The sequence below is a fragment of the Microcaecilia unicolor genome, chromosome 5 (genome assembly GCF_901765095.1).
Source record: "Microcaecilia unicolor chromosome 5, aMicUni1.1, whole genome shotgun sequence".
NCBI lineage: Eukaryota > Metazoa > Chordata > Amphibia > Gymnophiona > Siphonopidae > Microcaecilia > Microcaecilia unicolor.
The window spans coordinates 76866015-76890411 of NC_044035.1; the positions used below are offsets into that span (position 1 = coordinate 76866015).

General features: G+C 46.1%; 1 protein-coding gene across 2 annotated transcripts in view; it reads left to right on the top strand.

Moving 5' to 3' along the window:
* The window catches only part of LOC115470099, a 212979-nt gene that overhangs the window by 88963 nt on the left and 99619 nt on the right, over positions 1-24397 (top strand). For both annotated transcript variants that reach the window (XM_030202999.1, XM_030203000.1), the window contains exon 7: positions 10743-10818. In XM_030202999.1, the coding sequence (XP_030058859.1) occupies positions 10743-10818 (76 nt within the window). The remainder of the gene's footprint in view (positions 1-10742; positions 10819-24397) is intronic.

Consider the following 24397-nt stretch of genomic DNA (forward strand, 5'->3'; position numbering starts at 1 on the left):
ATTGCCCCATGACTCGGCGGTCGTGGATTCTGCTCTCAAGAGGGCACGGAGTTCGAGGGATACCGCCTCGGCGCCCCCGGGGCGGGAGTCTCGCACTCTGGACTCGTTTGGGAGGAAGGCCTACCAATCCTCCATGCTCGTGACCCGCATCCAGTCATACCTGCTCTATATGAGCATTCACATGCGGACCTATGTGCAACAACTGGCGGACCTGGTCGAGAAGCTCCCGCCGGAGCAGTCCAGGCCTTATCAGGAGGTGGTCAGGCAGCTGAAGGCGTGCAGAAAGTTCCTGTCCAGGGGTATCTATGACACCTGTGACGTGGCATCTCGTGCTGCGGCCCAAGGTATAGTGATGCGCAGGCTCTCATGGCTGCGTGCCTCTGACCTGGACAACCGCACCCAGCAGAGACTGGCCGACGTCCCTTGCCGGGGGATAACATTTTCGGTGAGAAGGTCGAGCAGATGGTGGACCAACTGCACCAGCGGGAAACCGCCCTCGACAAACTCTCCCACCGGGCGCCTTCAGCATCCACCTCCACAGGTGGACGTTTTTCCCGGGCCCGGCAGGCTGCACCCTATTCTTTTGCAAAGCGTAGGTACAACCAGCCGGCCCGAAGGCCTCGTCAGGCACAGGGACAGCCCCAGCGCGCTCGTTCCCGTCAACAGCGTGCGCCTAAGCAGCCCCCTGCGCCTCCACAGCAAAAGCCAGGGGCGGGCTTTTGACTGGATCCACGGGAACATAGCCGCCCTCAAAGTGTCCGTACCGGACGATCTGCAGGTCGGCGGGAGGTTAAAATTTTTTCACCAAAGGTGGCCTCTCATAACCTCCGACCGGTGGGTTCTCCAAATAGTGCGGTGCGGATACGCCCTGAATTTGGCCTCCCTGCCTCCAAATTGTCCTCCGGGAGCTCAATCCTTCAGCTCCCATCACAAGCAGGTACTTGCAGAGGAACTCTCCGCCCTTCTCAGCGCCAATGCGGTCGAGCCCGTACCACCCGGGCAGGAAGGGCAGGGATTCTATTCCAGGTACTTCCTTGTGGAAAAGAAAACAGGGGGGATGCGTCCCATCCTAGACCTGAGAGGCCTGAACAAATTCCTGGTCAAGGAAAAGTTCAGGATGCTTTCCTTGGGCACCCTTCTGCCAATGATTCAGAAAAACGATTGGCTATGTTCCCTGGATTTAAAGGATGCATATACTCACATCCCGATACTGCCAGCTCACAGACAGTATCTCAGATTCCGCCTGGGCGCACGGCACTTTCAGTATTGTGTGCTGCCCTTTGGGCTCGCCTCCGCCCCACGAGTGTTTACAAAGTGCCTCGTGGTGGTGGCGGCGTACCTACGCAGGCTGGGAGTGCACGTGTTCCCATATCTCGACGATTGGCTGGTCAAGAACACCTCGGAGGCGGGAGCCCTCCGGTCCATGCAGTGCACTATTCAACTCCTGGAGCTGCTGGGGTTTGTGATAAATTACCCAAAGTCCCATCTCCAGCCAACCCAGTCTCTGGAATTCATAGGAGCTCTGCTGAATGCCCAGACGGCTCAGGCCTTCCTTCCCGAAGCGAGGGCCAACAACCTCCTGTCTCTCGCTTCGCAGGCCAGAGCGTCTCAGCAGGTCACAGCTCGGCAGATGTTGAGACTTCTGGGTCATATGGCCTCCACAGTTCATGTGACTCCCATGGCTCGTCTTCACATGAGATCTGCTCAATGGACCCTAGCTTCCCAGTGGTTCCAAGCCACCGGGAATCTAGAAGATGTCATCCGCCTCTCCACCAGTTGCCGCACTTCACTGCTCTGGTGGACCATCCGGACCAATTTGACTCTGGGACGTCCATTCCAAATTCCGCAGCCCACGAAAGTGCTGACGACGGATGCATCTCGCCTGGGTTGGGGAGCTCATGTCGATGGGCTTCACACCCAGGGTCTGTGGTCCCTCCAGGAAAAGGATCTGCAGATCAACCTCCTGGAGCTCCGAGCGATCTGGAACGCGCTGAAGGCTTTCAGAGATCGGCTGTCCTGCCAAATTATCCAAATTCGGACAGACAATCAGGTTGCAATGTATTACGTCAACAAGCAGGGGGGCACCGGATCTCGCCCACTGTGTCAGGAAGCCGTCGGGCTGTGGCGCTGGGCGTGCCAGTTTGGCATGCTCCTCCAAGCCACATACCTGGCAGGCGTAAACAACAGTCTGGCCGACAGACTGAGCAGAGTCATGCAACCGCACGAGTGGTCGCTCCATTCCAGAGTGGTACGCAAGATCTTCCGAGAGTGGGGCACCCCCTCGGTGGACCTTTTCGCCTCTCAGACCAACCACAAGCTGCCTCTGTTCTGTTCCAGACTTCAGACACACGGCAGGCTAGCGTCGGACGCCTTTCTCCTCCATTGGGGGACCGGCCTCCTGTATGCTTATCCTCCCATACCTTTGGTGGGGAAGACCTTACTGAAGCTCAAGCACGACCGCGGCACCATGATTCTGATAGCGCCCTTTTGGCCCCGTCAGATCTGGTTCCCTCTTCTTCTGGAGTTGTCCTCAGAAGAACCGTGGAGATTGGAGTGTTTTCCGACTCTCATTTCGCAGAACGACGGAGCGTTACTGCACCCCAACCTTCAGTCTCTGGCTCTCACGGCCTGGATGTTGAGGGCGTAGACTTTGCTGCGTTGAGTCTGTCGGAGGGTGTCTCCCGGGTCCTGCTTGCCTCTAGGAAGGATTCCACTAAAAAGAGTTACTTTTTCAAGTGGAGGAGGTTTGTCGTTTGGTGTGAGAGCAAGGCCCTAGAACCTCGTTCTTGCCCGGCACAGAACCTGCTTGAATACCTTCTACACTTATCAGAGTCTGGCCTCAAGACCAACTCAGTAAGGAATCACCTTAGTGCGATTAGTGCTTACCATTATCGTGTGGAAGGTAAAGCCATCTCTGGAGAGCCTTTAGTCGTTCGATTCATGAGAGGCTTGCTTTTGTCAAAGCCCCCTATCAAGCCTTCTACAGTGTCATGGGATCTCAACGTCGTCCTCACCCAGCTGATGACACCTCCTTTTGAGCCACTGAATACCTGCCATCTGAAGTACTTGACCTGGAAGGTCATTTTCTTGGTGGCAGTTACTTCAGCTCGTAGGGTCAGTGAGCTTCAAGCCCTAGTAGCTCATGCTCCATATACCAAATTTCATCACAACAGAGTAGTGCTCCGCACCCACCCAAAGTTCCTGCCGAACTTGGTGTCGGAGTTCCATCTTAACCAGTCAATTGTCTTGCCAACATTCTTCCCCAGGCCGCATACCCGCCCTGCTGAACGTCAGTTGCACACATTGGACTGCAAGAGAGCATTGGCCTTCTTCTTGGAGCGGACACAGCCCCACAGACAGTCCGCCCAATTGTTTGTTTCTTTCGACCCTAACAGGCTAGGGGTCGCTGTCGGGAAACGCACCATCTCCAATTGGCTAGCAGATTGCATTTCCTTCACTTACGCCCAGGCTGGGCTGGCTCTTGAGGGTCATGTCACGGCTCATAGTGTTAGAGCCATGGCAGCGTCAGTGGCCCACCTGAAGTCAGCTACTATTGAAGAAATTTGCAAAGCTGCGACGTGGTCATCTGTCCACACATTCACATCTCATTACTGCCTCCAGCAGGATACCCGACGCGACAGTCGGTTCGGGCAGTCGGTGCTGCAGAATCTGTTTGGGGTGTAAATCCAACTCCACCCTCCAGGACCCGAATTTATTCTGGTCAGGCTGCACTCTCAGTTGTTCTTCATAGGTCAATTTCTGTTATACCCTCGCCGTTGCGAGGTTCAATTGACCTGGGTTCTTGTTTTGAGTGAGCCTGAGAGCTAGGGATACCCCAGTCGTGAGAACAAGCAGCCTGCTTGTCCTCGGAGAAAGTGAATGATACATACCTATAGCAGGTGTTCTCCGAGGACAGCAGGCTGATTGTTCTCACCTACCCTCCCTCCTCCCCTTTGGAGTTGTGTGTTTCATCTTTTGCTAGTCATTCAACTGGCGGGAGCGGTCGCGCACGGGCGGGAAGACGGCCGCGCATGCGCGGTGGGCGTGCCCTGCGTGCCGACCGTCCCGCGAAGCTTCTTTCCGGTTGGTGGGGGCTGCCGCGGACGTCACCCAGTCGTGAGAACAATCAGCCTGCTGTCCTCGGAGAACACCTGCTACAGGTATGTATCATTCACTATGTGGGCTCCAGTGAGGGTGCAAGTTCTTCGTTGGTGCTCTGTCTTTTTTGTTATGACCAGCTAAATTTGATCCTCCAAGGACAAGCAGGATTGTGAATTCTCATGCATGGACAATATCACTGATAGAGCCCAGTGTGGGAAATGGTACCCCAGCAAATTTTCCAGGAGCTTTTGGGCTGCTCATTGCACATGTGTGCCTGATTTATGCCTGCTGCTGTCATGCAGGATTTCCTCAGTCTGTTAACTTTAAGACCATTTTTTAAATGTGATCCCCTCAACGCCTCAAACTTATTTTTTCTAAAATAAATTTGTAAGTCCTGTCACTATTGTGTAAATTTTGATCACTGGCCTAGTAGCTTCTTAAGTTTTTCATCATTTTTTATGCTTTTTATTTTTTCGTATCTCAATCTAGGCCTTTTTTTCAGCCTTGAGCACCTGGCCAGTGTAATTTTTTATTTCTCATGTTTAAATGTATTACAGTCTACAGTATATAAGGAAAATGGTATAGGAAAACTAAGTAATACAAAATCACAATTTAGTAGCATTGTCCACATCATTAAGGACCATTTTTTACTGAAACCCCAAAATTTTTAAAGCTAACAAAGCAGGACCTGTGAAGGTGAGTTGGAGTTGGAAGCAATTTTGGGAGGAGTCAGAGTCAGTAAAAATGTTCTGACTCTGGCTTCAAAATAAAAACTTGTAACATTATAATATATGGTAAATTTATCATTTTATACTTATATATATTTTCATCCTGGATCTATATTACTGGTAAATATTTTATATTTACCAATACTTTAGATCCAGAACAAAAGATTTAAAGCCTGTTATCAGTAGGAGTTGCAGTCAGTTGGATAGTAGAAAAATGGAGGACTTGATGTCAAAGGTTTGGTATACTGACTCCACAGGCCTGATTAAACCAATAGAATTGGACAAAATCATATTATATTAGAACCCATTTTCTGTTCCCAGAACAGGCTTATCTTTTAAGAACATCTTAAACTGAATAGAATCCACCAGACATTTACATGGAAACTTAAGAAAAAGGAAGCCCCATAGCCAAAGCCTTAGGCTTTAACTGAAGAAACACTTTTTCCTTCTTAGTTGAGTTGTTCTGGCTACATCAGGGAACACTGTAACCACCTATCCTCAGAAAAGAACCTGCTTCTTAGGAAAATAAGACTTTAATGCATCCAGTTTCAACTCTTCAGTTAGCAATGCCACAATCAAAGTTGATCTCTTAGTGAAATCCTGAGATGATTACAAAAAATTGGAGACGTCCAAGCTATTAGGTGTACTAATTCATGGCACCTTTTTCATTAATTACTCTGGAACCCTTAGGCGAATAATATGCATCAACTACAGCCACAGTATCTGGCTGGGGAAACTGCAGGACATCTGTTAGAAACATTCTGAGAGCTTTCAAGGTGATCCTTTGAGAATACTTAATTTTCCTGTTACACATTACTTATGTGCCCTGGTAGCTTTCTCCAAAGTCTCTAAATGCAAATGAGTGGATAAAGCTGTCCTTTTCCAGGTGCAGCAAGTGTTGACTGCATTACAGAGCATTGAAATTCAGTTTTACTTAGATGCTCCATAACATCAGAGATCTCCTCATGCTCAGAAAGGTGAGGCTTTTCAGAAAATTCACACAACTGAGCCCCATTATCATGCATAATATTCTCTATGAGGGTCACTGCAGCCCAAACATCTTTCAAAGTCCACCTCGGTTGTATTTGAAACAGAACCAGAACTGAATTCTGTAACTGACATAAATTTAATAGAAGTAGGTAGACGTTTGCTGCCACACACTACCTTAGTCGAAATAAGAGAAGTGCGAGCAGACAAAGCAGTATCTCTGGAGGCTAAACTGCCCAAAGTCAATGAGGGCAGAGACTTGTTTACCATTGCAGCAGGTTGGGAGCATGGGGTTGGCTCACCCTATGAGAGAGAATCTTCACCAGGGTCTTTCAGCTGAGACATGCCCAACTCTGGTACCTTTTATCTTTTATTTCCCCTTAATTAAAACAAAAAACAAAGTTCGTATTCCCTCAGCTTCTAAAATGGCTCCAAAGTGGCTGGACCTGCCCTTAAGTCACATTCCTTCAGGCATGCACCTGCAATAGGGGCTCTAATTTAAGAGCCAACATTTGGACTCCACCAAAGCTGTTCCTCTTGGCTGGGGAGGTTTTGTAACCGTACAGGAGTTTGATTTCACTACTCCTATTTTTCCAGAAGACATCCCAAAAGAAGACCTCCAGCGGCTTCAAGAGAACCATATCCATTAGGGTACCCCACTCATGGTGCCTGCAATGCCTGGCATCTAGCCATGAATACCTTTCATTGTATCCTTTGTTCACAGGTGTCAAAGACTGGGGTCATTGGTAAAGAAAAGCAGAGTGGGAAGCTTTTTGGAGATAAGACCAATCCATCGATATTTCCATTGGAATCATTGGTCTCCATGTGTTCAGGAGCTGCATTGGATGCTGGAGATGCATCAGCATCGAGAGTGTCTTTGTCACACTAGACATCAAATATCAATAGAGCCCACTGGGAGCAGTCATCATTCAGTTCCACCTGAAGAAGAGGGAAGTTTCAACCTCATTTTCATCAGTGCCAAGGGAGCAGGATGTAGGACCCTGGACCGAGTCAAAAATGAATTTAACATTGCTCCCCATAGAGGTAAGAGTACTGAGGTCACAAGTGTCCTCAAAGCACTCTTGACATGAGGATTGCTCATTCTCGGTGCCATCAAAGAGTGTGCCATCCTCCATGGACTCGGTGACCTCGGTTCTGATACTCCTCAAGTGCCTCGAATGATGTGGCCATTCCTGTAGAGATGCCCTGCCTTTGTCAGTGGTAGCCTTCGAGGGCAGCTCATTCATAAATTTGAGGAGTGGATGGAATGCTGCTTTACTTGATGATTTGCCCACTGTGATTATCAAGATTGGGAAATTCTTACAAAGGAACTCTTCCCTTTTACAGGCCAGTGTGGTCAAACCTGTTCCACCACATGAAAGAGGGCAGGGATTTTATTCCAACTGTTTTGCATGATCACTGCCTCCACTGCATGCAGATCTCTCTCATGAATATGCGTTGTGAATACCCTGAAAACCTGACTGGCTAGGATGTCTCCAGGACCAAGTTTGGGAACCACTGCTTTAAGGGCTTTCAGAGATCAGTTGTCCAACAAAGGTCATCCTAGTTCAAACGGACAGCCCTGTAATACATAAGCAGGGAGGAACAGGGTCATACCTTCGGTGTTGGGAAACTGTCAAAATGTGGAAATTATTTCTCACAGGATTTTCCTTGGTGCCATATATCTGTTGGGCACTGACAGTGTCCTGGCAGAGAAACGTTTGTTCATTGACCATTTTTGGGATTGCAGAACTGAACTCAGAGTTGCCAACAAGATCTTTTTGGGAGTGGGGTATCTCCTCAGTAGATCTTTTTGCCACTCCATCCAACAAGAAAGTACCTTATTTTTGTTCCAGGGTTGCATGGAAGACTTGTCTTGGATGCCTTTCTCCTAAATTGGAGGGGGGAGGGATGTCTTCTGTAACTTCTGATACCCCTTGTAACAAAATCCTTTCTGAAGCTGAAGCAAAATTGTGGAACTATGATGTTCATTGTCCCTTAATGGCTGAAACAAATATGGTTCTCACTTCTGTTGGATCTTTGCATCACAAGACCTATGAGATTGGAGTGTTTCCAACATTGATCAACAACAGCAGGGCACTCTGTTGTATCCCAGCATAGAGTCTGTAGCCATCACAGCTTGGATATTGAGAGGTTTGCATTCACTTCCCTGAAGTATCTGAGGTCTTGCTGGCTACCTGGAAGGATTCCACTACGTGAGCATATATTTTTAAGTGGAGAAGATTTGCTGTCTGGTGTGAGGGCAAGGCCATAGACTGCTCACTTGTCCTACACAAAAATTGCTTGAATACCTACTACACCTATTTCCTTAAAGTTATTTGTTTTGTTCTCTGTAAACGGCCTTGTTTTGCTCTAGATAGTAGGGGCTATATCAAACACAATAAACATAATTCTCTCAGAAGTGTGTCCCAAGACCAGCTCAATAAGAGTTCACTTTAACGCAACTGGGACTTATCATCATGGGGTAGAAGTTAAACGTGCCTCTGTTCACATTATGCGAAGCATACTACTTTGGAAGCATCATGGGACCTCAATAATTGTTCTTACCCAGTTGATAAAAGCTTTTGTTGAGCCTCCATATACTTGCCACTTGAAGTACGTGACCTGGAATGGTTGCATACTTCATGGCAGTAGAGTTAGTGAGCTCCAGACCCTAGTAATCAGTCTATATTATGCTAAGTTTTTAATAGAGTGGTTTTATGCACATCCGCAGTTCCTTTCTAGTTGTGTTGGAGTTCCATCTTAACCAGTCACTAGTCATTCCAATCTTTTTTTTTTTTTTTTTTTTCTAAACTACATGCCCTAAAGGTGAAAGCGTGCTACACACTTTGGACCACAAAAGAGCCTTGGCCTTCTGTTTGGAGCAGATTAAAACCTACCCAGCTTTTTGTTTTCATTTGACCCTAACAGGATGGGGACTACCAATGGTAAACGCATGCTTTCCAGTTGTCTAGCACACTGCATTTCCTTCACTTACACCCAGGATGTGTTAACTCTAGAGCAGGGGTTCTCAACTCAGTCCTCGGGACACAGTCAGGTTTTCAGGATACTCACAATGAATATGTGTGAGATAAATCTGTATATAATGGAGGCATTGCATGCAAATTTATCTGATGCATATTCATTGTGGATATCTTGAAAACCAGACTGGCTTGGTGTGTCCGGAGGACTGGTTTGAGAATCCTTGCTGTAGAGGGTCATATCACAGCTCATAATGTCAGAGCTATGGCAGCATCAGTAGCCCACTCAATATCAACCTCCATAGAAGGATTTCTGAGCTGCAACATGGACTTATGTCCATATGTTCACATCGCACTACTGCCTAGATTAGGACTCTCAATGCAACAGGTTTGGTTAGACAGTCCTCCAGAATCTATATGGGGTTTATAGTCTAACTCCATTCCCCCAGGCCCTTCTTTCAGTTTGGGCCTTCTTCCCCCCCCCTCCCAAAAAAGGTAAAATGATAAAAAGACCTTGTCTCCCCCCCTCCACTTTATGTTGAAGGCAGCCTTTACCTAGAAGTCCCATATATGAGAATTCATAATCCTGCTGGTCTTCAGAGAAAACAGAGCTATTTACCTGTTTCAGGTGTTCTTTGAGAACAGCAGGAGTTGACTCCTCACATCCTCCCACCTCCTCGAGGACTTGTATTCTTCAAGCTGGTAATGGACTGAGGAGGTTCTGTGCAACAGTGGTATGTGGAAACAAGTGTAGTGGGTCAAATATTTCTGGAAAAATTGCTGGGATACTTTTTCCCACACTGGACTCCTTTTGTAATGTTGCCCATGCATGAGTATTCAAGTCCTTCTATACTTGGAAGACACCTGCCACAGGTAAGTAACTTAATTTTCAAGTGGTAGCAGCCTCATACTAAGGTTTTGGGGTGAGACAGACATCAGGGTGTGAAGTTTTAGTTGGGCAGATGGCTTCAGGGGGTGAATTCACTTCTGGCTGGTTCAGTCTGGTGGTTGAGGAAACAGCTCAGGGTGGGCTCCTTGCAGAGCACTACTTTTTTCATACTGCCCTATCCTTTCTATAGCCAGTTCAGCTTTTTTCCAATGTGGCAGTCTCTTGGACAAGGCCCTGGATTCAGGCAGATGTCATCAGAGGGCAAAGTCACTCCCAGCAGGCAAGCAGAGTCTTGCCAGTTAAGCTCTTCTAGTCCTGCAGTTAAGCTCTTCTAGACCTGCAGTTGAGAAAACAGCTTCAGAAGGACTCCAGGCAAGGCACAGCCTCTTCTATTCTGCCTGCTCCTTCTGTGCTCACCTTAACGTGTCTGTGGTGATTGTAGCCTCTTACTAAACCCTTAGGACCAGACAGATGTCATAAGGGATCAGAGCTAATCCTGGTTTGCTTTCCTGATCAAGTAATTATGAATAGAACACAAAGAAAGGTCTAATCATGATGGGCTTTCTCCCATGCTCCTTTGCCTCTCCTTTTATGACCTGCTTGACTTGCTTTCAAGAATAATGGCATATTACCAAGACCTAGTGACCAGGCAGAGTCATTCCATGTCAGATGTTTTGGGGTGGAGATAAGTAGAGATCTACCAGTTATGATCTCCTGGCCCAATAGTCAAAGAAACGGCTCCGGGGGGGGGGGGGGGGGCTTATAGCAGGGCATAAGATCTTTCATGCTGCCTTGCCCCTCTTTTTGCCAGATGAACTTGCCACCTCTAATGGTAACCTCTTATCAATCCCCTAGAGTGGCAAATGAGGACAGTCACTCTCGGGCAGATGCCATCAGGGGATGGAGCCACCCCTGGTTACGTTTTCCCAGTCAGGGGTTGAAGAAACGACTTGAGAAGTGTTCCAGGCAAGGCTAAGTTCTTCGTGCAGGCCATCACTGCTGTTTTAAAAGCTTTACTAACTGAAGAGACTTAAACTTGTTTTAAATCTTGTTTAGCTTTTGGTGAAGCTCGTGGCCATCAAATGGAGGGGAGCGTGTACTTGTCGGACCTTAGAAATGGACCAATGAGAAGGTAGACAAAAAACATTTTTTAAATCCTTTATTTATGTTATTCTATGAAAACTGGCAAATATATTGACCCACATCATTTAATGTCTGATTTGTAGGCTAAGCTTAGAGGTTTTTTTTTTTTTTTAATATGCTTTTTTGTACAGGTTTTCCCTGAGAACAAGTAGGATTGCAAGCCCTCACAATTGGGTGATGTCATCTGATAGAGCCTGGTAAAGCCAAAAAATCTATAAGTTCGGGCAATTTCTAGAAGCTGTGGATTTCTAACCGTGCTGCATCTTCACAGGGCTTCCTTGGTTCTTGTTTGTCCAGAGAGCCAAGATGACGTACTTCTAATCACATTTCCTTGAAATTAAAATTTTCTTCCATTTTCACAAATGCCTCGCCTCACCCTATGCTTTGAACAACCTTCCTGAACCCTTACGCCAAGCCCCCTCACTGCCCGTCTTCAAGCCTTTGCTTAAAGCCCACCTCTTCAATGCTGCGTTCGGCACCTAACCCTTGCCGTTCACTGAATCCAGACTGCCCCAATTTGACTGCCCCTATCGGACCGACCGTTCACTTGTCTATTAGATTGTAAGCTCTTTGAGCAGGGACTGTCTCTTTTTGTTAAATTGTACAGCGCTGCGTAACCCTAGTAGCGCTCGAGAAATGTTAAGTAGTAGTAGTAGTTCACAATTGTGTCGTGAAAGCCTTCATCCCTTTTAATATCTTAATGAGACTTTTGGCCATTTCAGTGGTTTTTTTTTTTCTGTTAGCCTTTATCCTTTTTTCATGCTTGGAGTCTCAGCCTGAACTTCTATTTTTTGCAGTTGAATCATTTGATTTAAGCACATAAGAATTGATTTATTTATTTATTGCATTCGTACCCCACATTTTCCCACCTATTTGCAGGGTGAATGTGGCTTACATAGTACCGTCAAAGGTGTTTGCCTAGTCGGTGGATAACAAATACAAAGTTGGTGGTTGGGAGGCGGGGATAGTGCTGGGCAAACTTGTACGGTCTGTGCCTTGAAAATGACAGTTACAAATCAAGGTAAGATATACACAAAAAGTAGCACATATGAGTTTGTCTTGTTTGGCAGACTGGATGGACCATGCAGGTCTTTTTCTGCCATCATCTACTATGTTACTATGTTTTTGTATAGTGATCATATGAGGTATAAGTGGAAGGTCGAAATGGATGAAGATTGCGTGTTGTCCTGTGTGATCATAGTCATGTTGTGTTGGTAGGTGAAGAGGGTTATGTGGGGTCGTTGGGGTAGGCCTTTTTGAAGAGGTTGGTTTTTAGTGATTTCCTGAAGTTCAAGTGGTCGTGGATTGTTTTCACAGCTTTTGGGAGCCCATTCCATAGTTGTGCGCTTATGTAAGAGAAGCCGGCTGCATAAGTTGTTTTGTATTTCAGTCCTTTGCAATTTGGGTAGTGTAGGTTTAGGTAGGATCTTGATGATCTGACTTTATTTCTTATTGGTAAGTCTATGAGGTCTGTCATGTATTCTGGGACTACGCTGTATATGATTTTGTGGACTAAGGTGCAGATTTTGAAGATGATCCGTTCTTTGGGAGCCAATGCAACTTTTCTCGAAGGGGTTTGGCACTTTCGAAGCGTGTTTTGCTGAATATCAGCCTGTCTGCTGTATTTTGGGCGGTTTGGAGTTTTTTTATGAGTTGTTCTTTGCAGCCCATGTAGATTCCGTTGTAATAATCTGAATGGCTTAGGACCATTGATTGTATTAGGTATCGAAAAGTTGCTCTTGGGAAGAAAGGTTTTAATCATTTGAGCTTCCACATTGAATAGAACATTTTCTTTGTTACAGAGTTTACTTGACTATCGAGGGTAAGGTGGCGATCGAGTGTGACACCGAGTATTTTCAAACTGTCTGAGGTTTGTATTTGTTATATGGAAAGGATGAGGCAATGAGGGGCATAATCGAACGCGAACGCCCATTTGTAAAAACGTCCATCTCCGAGAACGGGTCCGTGAAGGGGCGGGCCGAACTGTATTTTTGAAAAAAATGGACGTCCATCTTTTTTTTCGAAAATACATTGGATTAGGGCGTTTTTTGAGCTGGGCGTTTTTGTTTTTTAGCGATAATCGAAACCGAAGCGTCCCAGCTCAAAAACGACCAAATCCAAGGCATTTGGTCGTGGGAGGGACCAGCATTCGTAGTGCACTGGTCCCCCTGAGATGCCTCTATGCCAGCCTCAAATATCATCCCTAGCTCCATGACAGTAGTATGCAGGTCCCCAGAGCAATTTTACTTTAGTTGGTGCTGCGCGGGACCCATGCAGAGAGGAAAAATCGGAAGAAAAAAAAAACAAGCAAGCAAGTGCAGTCAGGGACGTCCAAATTAAAAGATAGTAAAAAGGGGAATTGAACCAGCAACCTTTTGATTACAAGCTCAGTGCTCTATCCAGTGCACCACTGATTAAACGTCCTTCCCTTTCCATTAAGTCCCTCCAAGTTTCTGTCAGCCAATCACAGCTCATTTAGCTGACATCTGTGTCAGCTAAACAGCGGTGATTGGCTGACAGAAACTTGGAGGGACTTAATGGAAAGGGAAGGACATCTAAGCACCTGAATAATGTGGTTCACTGGCTAGAGCACTGAGCTTGTAATCAGAAGGTTGCTGGTTCGATTCCCCCTTTTACTATCCTGGTAATTTAGACGTCCCTGACTGCACTTGCTTGCTTTTTTTTTTTTCTTCCGATTTTTTCTCTCTGCATGGGTCCCGCACAGCACTAACTAAACTAAAATTACTTCGGGGACCTGCATACTGCTGTCATGGAGCTGGGGATGACATTTAAGGCTGGCTTACAAGTTCGGAAAAAAGTGTTTAACATTCGGTTTTTTTTGGTGGGAGGGGGTTAGTGACCACTGGGGGAGTCAGGGGAGGTCATCCCCGGTTCCCTCCGGTGGTCATCTGGTCATTTAGGGCACTTTTTTGGGACCTGTTCGTGAAAAAAACGGGTCCAACAAAAGTGACCTAAATTCTCTCTGAAAACACCCTTCTTTTTTCCATTATCGGCCGAGCACGCACATCTCTGCTCAGCCGATAACCACGCCTCAGTCCCGCCTTCACCACGCCTCCGACACGCCCCCGTCAACTTTATGCGTTCCCGCGACGGAGTGCAGTTGGAAACGCCCAAAATCGGCTTTCAATTATACCGATTTGGGCACCCACAAGAGAAAGACGTCCATCTCCCGATTTAGGTCGGAATTTGGTCGTTTTTCTCTTTCGAAAATAAGCCTCAATGTGTTTTTTCAGTGTTCAGTTTCAGTTGGAATGAGTTTGCCGAGGAGTCCATGATGTTCAGACTATCGTTGATTTTGTTGGTTATTTCTGTCAGATCATGTCTGAAGGGGATGTATTGTAACATCATCTGCATAAATGAATGGGTTAAGGCCTCGGTTGGATAAGGACTGTGCAGTGGAATCATCATCTGTTGCGTTCTCGAGGGCCTTGGCATTCTGTCAGGTCCTCGAGGCAGGACTGGAGTTCGTGAGCCCTTGGGCCACTGCCGAGGAGCGGCAGCGGCAGGCAAGACCACCTCGGGACTAGAAACACAGAAGAGCAGTACTGGAACTCTGGACTGGAGTAGTACAAGGCAGGCAACTAGAACAGATGAGACAGGAACAGCTTCACCTGCACCTAGCCACCGTTCCTCCGGAGTTGAGCTCCGAAGTGCAGGCGGCCGGCAGGACTTGCAGGATAAGGCAGGAACTGAAGATCCAGAGGACCCACCCTGGGTCTGGGATACACGAGGGCGACAGGGCACGGAACTAGACTCAGACAGTGTGCTGCTGCACAGCCACTAGCAAGACCCAGAAGACAGACCAAGGAACACAAGGCGTACAGAAGCTAGCAGGAGCAAGGACTAGGGCAGCAACACACTAGGCAGAACGGGGATCTGGGAATACCCACAGGGTAAACCCTCTAGCTAGGTGGAGACAGGATACAGGAATAATCACCCAGGAAAACACACTAGCCAGACAGATACAGGATATACCCTCAGGATATACAAGCAGGGTAGGCACACAGGCAAGGCAGGGTTCAGGGTAAAGAGAGCAAACCAGGAATAACAGGCCAAGGCTCTTGGGCAGGCAGCACAGCAAACAGAGTAACCAGGAAGAACAGGCCAAGGGTCTGAAGCCACAGCTGTTCCACACACTGACTGGGGAACCCACAAAGGCTGAGGCTTCGCATACAGACAGAGAACAAACCCGGACAAAGGCTTCACCCCAACCCAGGGTAAGCCAGGAACAGAGGCTTCACCCCAACACAGGGTAAGCCTGGAGCAGAGGCTTCACCCCAAACACAGGGTAAGCCAGGAACAGAGGCTTTGCCCCAAACAGAGGGTAAGCCAGGAAGGACCCGCAGTCCACAGACACAGTGGCAGGGAAGACCCCCCCACGGAAGGACAACAGAGACACAGACACAGAGAGAAACTGGGCTGGAACCCAGAGAGAGGCTAAGCAGTAGTGCAGCAGACACTTACTAACCTGACCTGGCCTAAGAGCATAACACTTATGCAAAGGCCCTGACTGCAAGCACAGCACTTCCTTAAGAAGGCTCTCACTGATGTGTCACCAGCAGCAGGACAGAAGCAGAAAGTACACTGACCCCAAAGAGAGGCTTGACACACATAGGAAGTGAGCCCACAGGAAAGACAAGCAGGAGCCATCTTGGAAGCTGGCACAGAGCCGGTGGCAGCCATCTTAGATGCTGGCTCCCTAGAGAGGCATAGCCCACACAGGTGAGGTCTAGTGAAGCAATCAGCCCAGAGACTAGAGACAAGACAAACACAGACAGAAGCCAGCAGAGCTGTTGACCCCCAGAAAGAAGGTAAGGCTGAGGGTGGTCACGGCCACAGACGTGACATCATCATGTTGAAGAGTATTGGTGATAACGGTATATGTATATGTACATATGGATCTATATGTGTGCCTGTGACTATAAAGAGGGAAAGGTGTAATAATTTGGAGAGTTATGATTTACCTGCAGCTCCATGGTTTCAGTGTGAGGATTCTTGATGAGAAAGGAGAAACTTTCATCCCGTACTGGGGAATGTGTTTTGAGGCAAACCTTACTTTTATGAGATATAGGTCAGACCAAAGGTCCATCCTGCACAGTATCCTTTTTCAAACAGTAGCCAATCCAGGTCACAAGTATCTGGCAGAATCCCCCAAAGTAGCAATATTCCATGCTACTTATCTCCAGGGATAAGCAGTGGCTTCCCCTATGCCTCCCATAATAATGGTTTATAGACTTTACCTCCAGGAATTTGTCCAAACATTTTTTTAAACCTAGCTACAGTAACTGGTTTTACCACATTCTCCAAGCAACAAGTTCCAGAGCTTAATGTGTTGCATGAAAAAATATTTCCTCTAGTTGTTTTAAATACAGTATACTAATAAGTAACTTCATGATGTGTCCCCTGATCTTTGTACTTTTTGAAAGAGTAATCAGTTGATTTGCATTTTTATTCAACTTTACTCGAGATTTTGTATATCTGTATCGTATCTTCCCTCAGTCGTGTGTTCTCCATGAAAAGCCCTAACCTCTTAACCTTCTCATATATGAGAGTATGTCCATTCCTTTTGTCGCGTCCGCTGCTCCCTCCGGCGCCTCCGCCGCGGGGGGCGGGAACCGGCGTCCTCCGTGACGAGGGGTAGCGATCCGGGGGTCGCGGCGGGGAGCTGAGGCCCGCCGCGGTGATGGCCGCTCGGACCGAGGCCTGAGGCCGGCGATTGCGGCCGCCGGTCTCTCGGTCGCCGGCGGGGAAGGTAGTGTTCACGCTGGAGGTAGAGGTGGTGCCCGGGCGCGCTGGCCGGCGTTCTCGTCGTCCCCGGACGCGGGGGGTTGGAACTCCGCCTTCGAGGTGCTGGATTGGGCGGACAGAGCCAATCAGAAGGGCTCTGTCAATAGCCAGGCCCGGGTTGGTTGGCTATACCTGCGGGGGCGGGGCGGCTAATGCTGTGCAATATTTAAGGATGAAACAGAGTCAGAACTTTGCTTCAGGTTCTGTTCCCGAGGCCTGCTTCCTGTGGTTCCTGTGATTCTCTGCGTTCCTTGTTCTGCTGGTTCTTGACCTTTGGACTGTTCCTGGTTTCCCTGCTCGCTGCCTGCCTCGACCTCTTGCTGGATCTTGACTTCGTTGTCTGCTGCCTGCCCTGAACTTGGCCTGTTATCGGATGTTCTCTTTCCCCAACTGCCCGCTGCTCTCCTGGTCCCTGTCCGGGTCAGCTCGGCTCCCCGCAGTTCCTGAAGTCCCGTTGACCGCCTGCAGCTGGGGGCTCAACCCTTGGTGAACGGCGGTCGCCGTGGGTGAAGACTTGGGGTTGCACGGCTGTTCCTTAAGGTCCCTCGGGGCCTTGCGGGACCTAAGGGCTCACCATCCTTGCACACAAGACACCTTTAATCATTTGTACCTTTTCTAATTGCACTATATCTTTTGAAATATAGGAACCAGAATTGTACACGATACTCAAAAGTGTGGTCACACCATAAAGTGGTACAGAGACATTATGGTTACACTGGTCTTATATGCTGCTAATACCATAAATAGTTCTAAGTGGGTCACAAGAGACAAGAATGGACCAAATGTTCAGAAGATACATCAGCCATATTAGTAGGCTGTACGGGTTCGAAGACCTTGTCAGCACTGAAGGACTGCGATGCTGAGCATTGGGGAAAGCCCAAGAAGGATAAGCATTGGTCCTGATCTACGCACGGTGTCGGAAGCACGGGGGCATTGGCTTCACCAATACTTAGCAGATATAGACATAAATCAATAAAAATCTGGATTAAACATTAAAATGTTTCTGAAATAAATCTTAAGCGACTTCTAAAAAGTAAATAATTGCATATCTTTCTAAAGTTTAATGGTAATGAATTCAAAAATGATATTACTTTACAGGAGAGAGATGGTGGCCAACAATCTCTTAAACCCAATGCGTTTTTTCTAGCGAAAAAGGTGCCAGTACTCAAATGCCAGGCCACCCTTCAGGGGTGGGGTGATCATAGGCGGTCGGTGGCCCAACTGTTTGGGGAAGCTAAAGGGGGCGGGGTTAGGGGTGGAGCCAGGGGTGGAGCTTAATCCATAATTGTCTGATAACATACAGAAAAAATAAATAAAAATAAATCACAATTAATACCTTTTATTAAATTTAGATATTAGATATGTATCATATGTCAAAGAATAAAGTGGTTGCTCAAAGCATATACTAACCACAATCGCTCAACTGCAAAACACTATGCACAACTTTGTGCAAAAACACACTCAGAACCTTACTGTACCATAAATATTACACTGGGCAGAACCTAATACACCAATATACCACCCATATGGAAAATGCAGACCGTCAACAATATGAAACAAGGGAACATATCACAATTTTCTTGTACAGCCACAAAACACCCTAATTCATGTTTAATGTGGGATAAAATGCCATAAATAAATATAAACTTTTAATGTTGAGCACCTGATTATCAAAGTGGACATATTCCAAACACTATAATGAAAATAAAATGATCTTTTCTACCTTTGTTGTCTGGTGACTTTGTTTTTCTGATCATGCTGGCCCAGTATCCGATTCTGCTGCTATCTGTCCTCTTAACTCCGTTTCCAGGGCTTCCTTTCCATTTATTTCTTTACTTTCCGCCTTTCTTCTTCATTGCTTGTCCTACATCCGTAAGTAAAATCTGGGTCCTCCGCAGACTTGACTGTCCAGTGGATCCAGCTTCTGCCTATTTTCTCCATCCATGTGCAGTTTTTCTCCTCTTTTCCTTTTCCCTCATCTCATCTCCTTCCTCTCTCTTCCCTCCCCTCCCCTCTATGTCCAGCAATTTCTCCTCTCTCCCTGGGCCCAGTCCTCCCATCCATGTCCACCCATGCTCCTCTCTCCCTAGGCCCTGCCCTCCCATCCATGATCCTCTCTCCCCTGCCCCCTCCATTCATCCATATCCAGCAATTTCCCTCTTTCCCTGAGCCCTGCCATCCCAGCCATCTCCCTCTCTCCCCTGCCCCAACTGCCCCCCCTCTTCCCCCCCCCCCCCAAGATCCCTTTCCTTTTTTTTTTTCTTTTAAATTTACCTCCGAGTCTGGCAGCGCAGCGTCAGTGAAAGCGCTCCCAGTGAAAGCGCTTCTCTTTGCTCAGTGTCCCGCCTTCTTCTGACGTCATGACGTCAGAAGAAGGCGGGACACTGAGTGAAGGGGAGTGCTTTCAATGACGCTGTCGCTGCGCTGCTGGACTGGAGGTAAATTTAAAAGAAAAAAAGGAAAGGGATCTTGGGGGAGAGAAGAGGGTGGACAGTTGGGACGAGCGGCGAGCCCCGGGCGTCGTCATCATCAGGGTCCGATCTTAAGCCTCTGTACCGGGCGCCTATGGGGGTGATCACTGAGGGACCCACCCCACAATAGCCAGGCCCCCTGCAACCAGTCACAGAATCTATGACAAGACAGAATTGGTGTGTAGAGCATGAACTCTTTCATTAAAACTTGGGGACCATAGGTCAATTTTAGCAGACAATGGAAAAGGTGCCGGTACTCAGTATCCCCAAGTACCCCCTCAAAAAAAGCCCTGCTTAAACCTAACAATATGTGCTGATGGATATAGTACAATAAATGTTGTTCCCTTAAACGATCAGACTTATTGATAGTAGAAATATTGACTAGTTTCACAAGATAGTAAGGAGCTACTCCTTGAAAAATCCTCTAATTTAACAGGACCCGCAATTCCACCGGCAGCCAGTGCAAATCAAACAAAAAAGATGATATTAAATTTAGTCAAGGAAAAAATTAGCCTGGTTGCTGTATTCAACAGAGAGACTTTTTAACAACAAGATTTATATAAGGTCTATCCCTTAACAACTCCTAGCATTCTGTTTGCTTTTTTGGTCACCTCTGCATTTTGAGCAGATTTCAACATGGCCAAAATAAAGAGCCCCCCAGTGGCTATAGAAATGCAGGCAGTTCTACAAGGCCACATCTGGAGCAGATACTCAGATGTTGCTTGTGTTCCCAGATGATCGAAAGAGAGATTAACAGTCATGAAGAGCAAATATAAATAAACTTTTAAAAATCTATTTTTGGTTCTTCATCGGCATTGGTCCTAAAGTCCGCAAGAGCTGTACTGGATGGCAGAGGTGCATCAACATTAGAGAGTCATCAATCTTCCTCATTATTGAGCATGGATACAAGCCTTTGGGATGGGATATCAACCAAAACCTGTCCAAAGAAGGATTTGTTTTTATCAGTACCAAAGTCTACCAATGTTGTGCATCAAGTGGGAGGATAAGAAACATTATTAGCATTGGCCCTTATCAGAGCATGGTGTTCAGCGCTCTGAGGTACCAACTGCCGTACCTTCTAAGCGCTGCCCTACAAACCCGGATCAAGGACTACTCATCCCTCTTTGTGTCAGGAGGGGTCTGACAGCTTCAGAGGACCCAGGGTGAAGCCACAAATGAGAACCCTATGTGGGTCAGGAGAACATGACCTGATCTGCTGTGGTGGAGGGGGGGGTTCCCTCAAAACCTTGGCATCAGCAGTCATCAAGGAGGAGCTGAACAAGAAAATAGGCAAGAAGCTTGCTCAAATACCTTACTCAGTATGATGCATCAGCTTTGACAGCATTAATGGCAATGTAGAGAATCATGCAGCCAATCTTCAAACCCCATACCCTGTTTGGTGGTGATTCATTGATGCTGAGACCTTAAAGAGCCTCGTAGTTGTTCAGTCAAGGGCTACCCTCATTGTCATGACTGCTAGTCAGGCACTGACTCGTATATCCCTTCTGGAATAATTTTATGGTCAGCATAGGAGCATCCTTGGATCTTGGTTATGAGTCAGCTGAGCTTTTTGAAGACCATGACTGGATTGGCTACCCCTCAAACCATTTTCCTCCACACAAAAGGAGAAAGTTCCCTCTGGAATGCTTCTACTTCATAGATTTTATTAAGATGGGGTTAAGTTTTTTTTTTTGTTTTTTTTTTGAACCCCGCACTTTTTCCCATTCATGGCAGGCTCAATGCGGCAGGCAGTGGAGGGTTAAGTGACTTGCCCAAAGTCACAAGGAGCTGCCTGGGCCGGGAATCGAACTCAGTTCGTCAGTTCTCCAGGACCAAAGTCCACCACCCTAACCACTAGGCCACTCCTCCACTCCACAGATTCCCACAGTTAGAAACAGAGGAGGAGCATAGAGCAGAAATATTGGATATCCTCCAGTTACTTGAATTCCCCTGACACCCCCCCCCCCCCCCCCCCCCCCCCCGTCTGACCGTACCCAATTCGCAAAAATGTGAGGGATACAAAGATGAGTATATGGGGAAACCTTTCTCAGTGCATCCAGACTCTGATCACAATCAAGAAGCCTCCCAAATCGAGAATCAATGGTTTTCTTATCCTTCTATGGTTCATGAATAAATTTTGAAAAGTTCTTTACTTTGATACTCCAGGGAGGGATTCTTGGTCCTTCTCTTATGAGAAAGGTGTTTCTGAATGCTATGTGCTCTTCCGATATAACTTCTGAACAGCTTTTTATGAACCAACGCATGTGAGATACTTTGTATTAAGGTAAGAGTTTGCAGACATTTTCCTTCAGGATAAATCTGGTGAAATCAAATCACAGGTAAGAAAAGGGAAGTAGTATAGAAAGCATATGATCAGATTGACCGTTGATGCTTTTAAAAACAGCATCAAGAGCTTCCATAATAGGTTTTGGAGCTCACAGACCATGGCAGTGAGCTTCAGCCCTCCATTACAGTGTGCAGCAAAAACTTGTGGACATACAGATTGGAACGTGCTTGGAAAAAAATGAAAGATGCCACTCAATGAATGGCAACAAATACTAAGAAAATACAAATATACAATAAGACAAACCAAAAGGTCATATTACAAATCCAAATTGGACAAGATTACAAAGATACACATTAACTATTCCAACTCGTGCACAAATTACTTGACACCTCACCGGTTACCTCAACTAACACAGACACCCCATCAGCAGATGATCTGGCAATTTACTTTATTGAGAAAATCACTAAATTACGATACATGTTACCATTCAACAACACTGACCATGTAAAATTCATTAACTGCTTGGACCCAACTACTGATGAATATCTAGCTGACCGAATCTGGACCGACCTACTGACCGATGAAACCGTTACCCAAGCAATCAACAGATTCGCCAAGTCCCATTGCAAACTGGACATATGTCCCAGCTACCTAATAAAATTCGCCCCTCAACGCTTCATAACAGACCTCACCTCTTAAACTTCATGCTACAACATGGACTCTTCCCTAAGGATAAAGGAAATATATTACTTACCTCAATGCCAAAAAATCCAAAGAAAAAATTAAACGATATAACCAACTACCTCCTGGTAGCATCTATTCCTCTGGTAGCAAAACTAATGGAAAGCATGGTAACCAAACGACTTACCGACTACTTATCCAAATTTTCAATAATTCATGAATCACAATCTGGATTTCGATCTAACCACAGCACAGAAACAGTATTAATCACTATCCTAACCAAATTTAAACAATTAATTACAACTGGCAGTAGTGTTCTCCTATTACAATTCGACATGTCCAGCGCGTTCGACATGGTCAGCCATAAAATTTTATTGAACATCCTAGAATACTTTGGACTTGGAGGACACGTATTGAATTGGATCAACGGCTTCCTTACCGCAAGAACATACCAAGTAACATCAAACTTGAATACATCATCGCCTTGGAAACCTGATTGTGGAGTACCCCAGGGGTCGCCTTTATCACCAACACTTTTCAATCTAATGATGACACCGCTGGCCAAATCACTATCTCACCAAGGCCTCAATCCATACATCTATGCAGATGATGTCATGATCTACATCCCGTTCAAATATGATCTAACAGAAATTAATAATGAAATCAAACACAGTCTCCAAATAATGAACTCTTGGGCAGATGCTTTCCAACTAAAACTCAACGCAGAAAAAACACAATGTCTTATCCTCTCATCTCAATACAACAAGATCAAACAAACCACTATAAACACCCCAGATTATACATTTCCTATTTCGGACAACCTGAAACTTCTGGGAGTTACTATTGACCAAAATTTTACACTAGAAAGCCACGCGAAAAATATAACAAAGAAAATGTTCCCTACAATGTAGAAACTCAAGAGTTAAACCTTTCTTCCCAAGGGACATATTCAGTAGACTGCTACAATCAATGGTGTTAAACCATTTGGATTACTGTAATGCCATTTATACCGGATGTAAAGAACAAATCATTAAGAAACTCTAAACTGCCCAGAACACTGCAGCCAGACTCATATTTGGAAAAGCGAAATACGAAAGTGCCAAACCCCTAAGAGAAAGATTACACTGGCTCCCAATGAAAGAACGAACTGCGTTTAAAATATGTACCCTGGTTCATAAAATCATTCATGGTGAGGCCCCAATATATATGTCAGACCTCATAGATTTACCAACCAGGAACACAAATAGATCAGCACGCACATTCTTGAACCTTCACTACCCCAGTTGCAAAGGACTTAAATATAAATCAATATATGCATCTAGCTTTTCCTACATCAGCACACAATTGTGGAATGCACTGCCAAAGACCTTAAAAACTATGCACAACCTAACAGCCTTCCGGAAATTACTAAAGACTTACCTGTTTAAAAAGATATACCATAATGAGCCATCATAACTGACCTAACATCAAAACTCTACCACAACCAGATAAAATTGATTCTACACACTTGACTGCTTCAATCAACTCTCACCAATGAACTTTTTCACATCACCCCCCTACCTCTCATGCCTGAATTGATTTGTTTATCTAACATTCTTTACAATCTACTTCAACATTTATGATCTTTAATGTTATACTGTTTTGTATTTCTCATGCAGGAAATGGTGATTGTCATTACTGCACAATGTAGGCCACATTGAGCCTGCAAAAAGGTGGGAAAATGTGGGATAAAATGTAACAAATAAATAAATAATGTCGGAGAGATGCTTTCATAGCATTGTGAAATATTCAAATCCATCTTCCAGGCCACCTCAGACCCACCATCACCCTCTATCCCTCTTTAGCTCATGACAGATTCAGCAGGGATCTTACTTTTATCCCAGAGAGCACAGGGCCCAGAAGCCTCGACTAGTGTCTTGACCAAATCCTGGATTAGGCTTTGCCTGCGTGCATGAGAACATAGCTGAATTTCAGGAGGAGCACAGGTGGCCTTCCAGTAGGAGGAAGATTTTACTGTGGACCCATTATAACCTTAGACCTGCTGGATTCTGCATATCTCATCCCGTATGATAACAAGCTCTGTCTGTTCTACATACTAGCAAATTGCCCTCTTAGAGTATCCTAGTTAGACTGTCCAAGGACTGTTTCTTCTCCTTGGAGACCAAAGTGGTTGAAACTGTTTCACCCAGGGAAAAGAGGGCAGGGGTTTTATTCCAAGAATTACCTGGTCACAGAGATAACAGGAGAGTCCATTTCATCCTAGATCTAAGGGTCTTGAACAAGTTTATAGATTAAGAAAAGTTAAAGATGGGTTTGAGTAT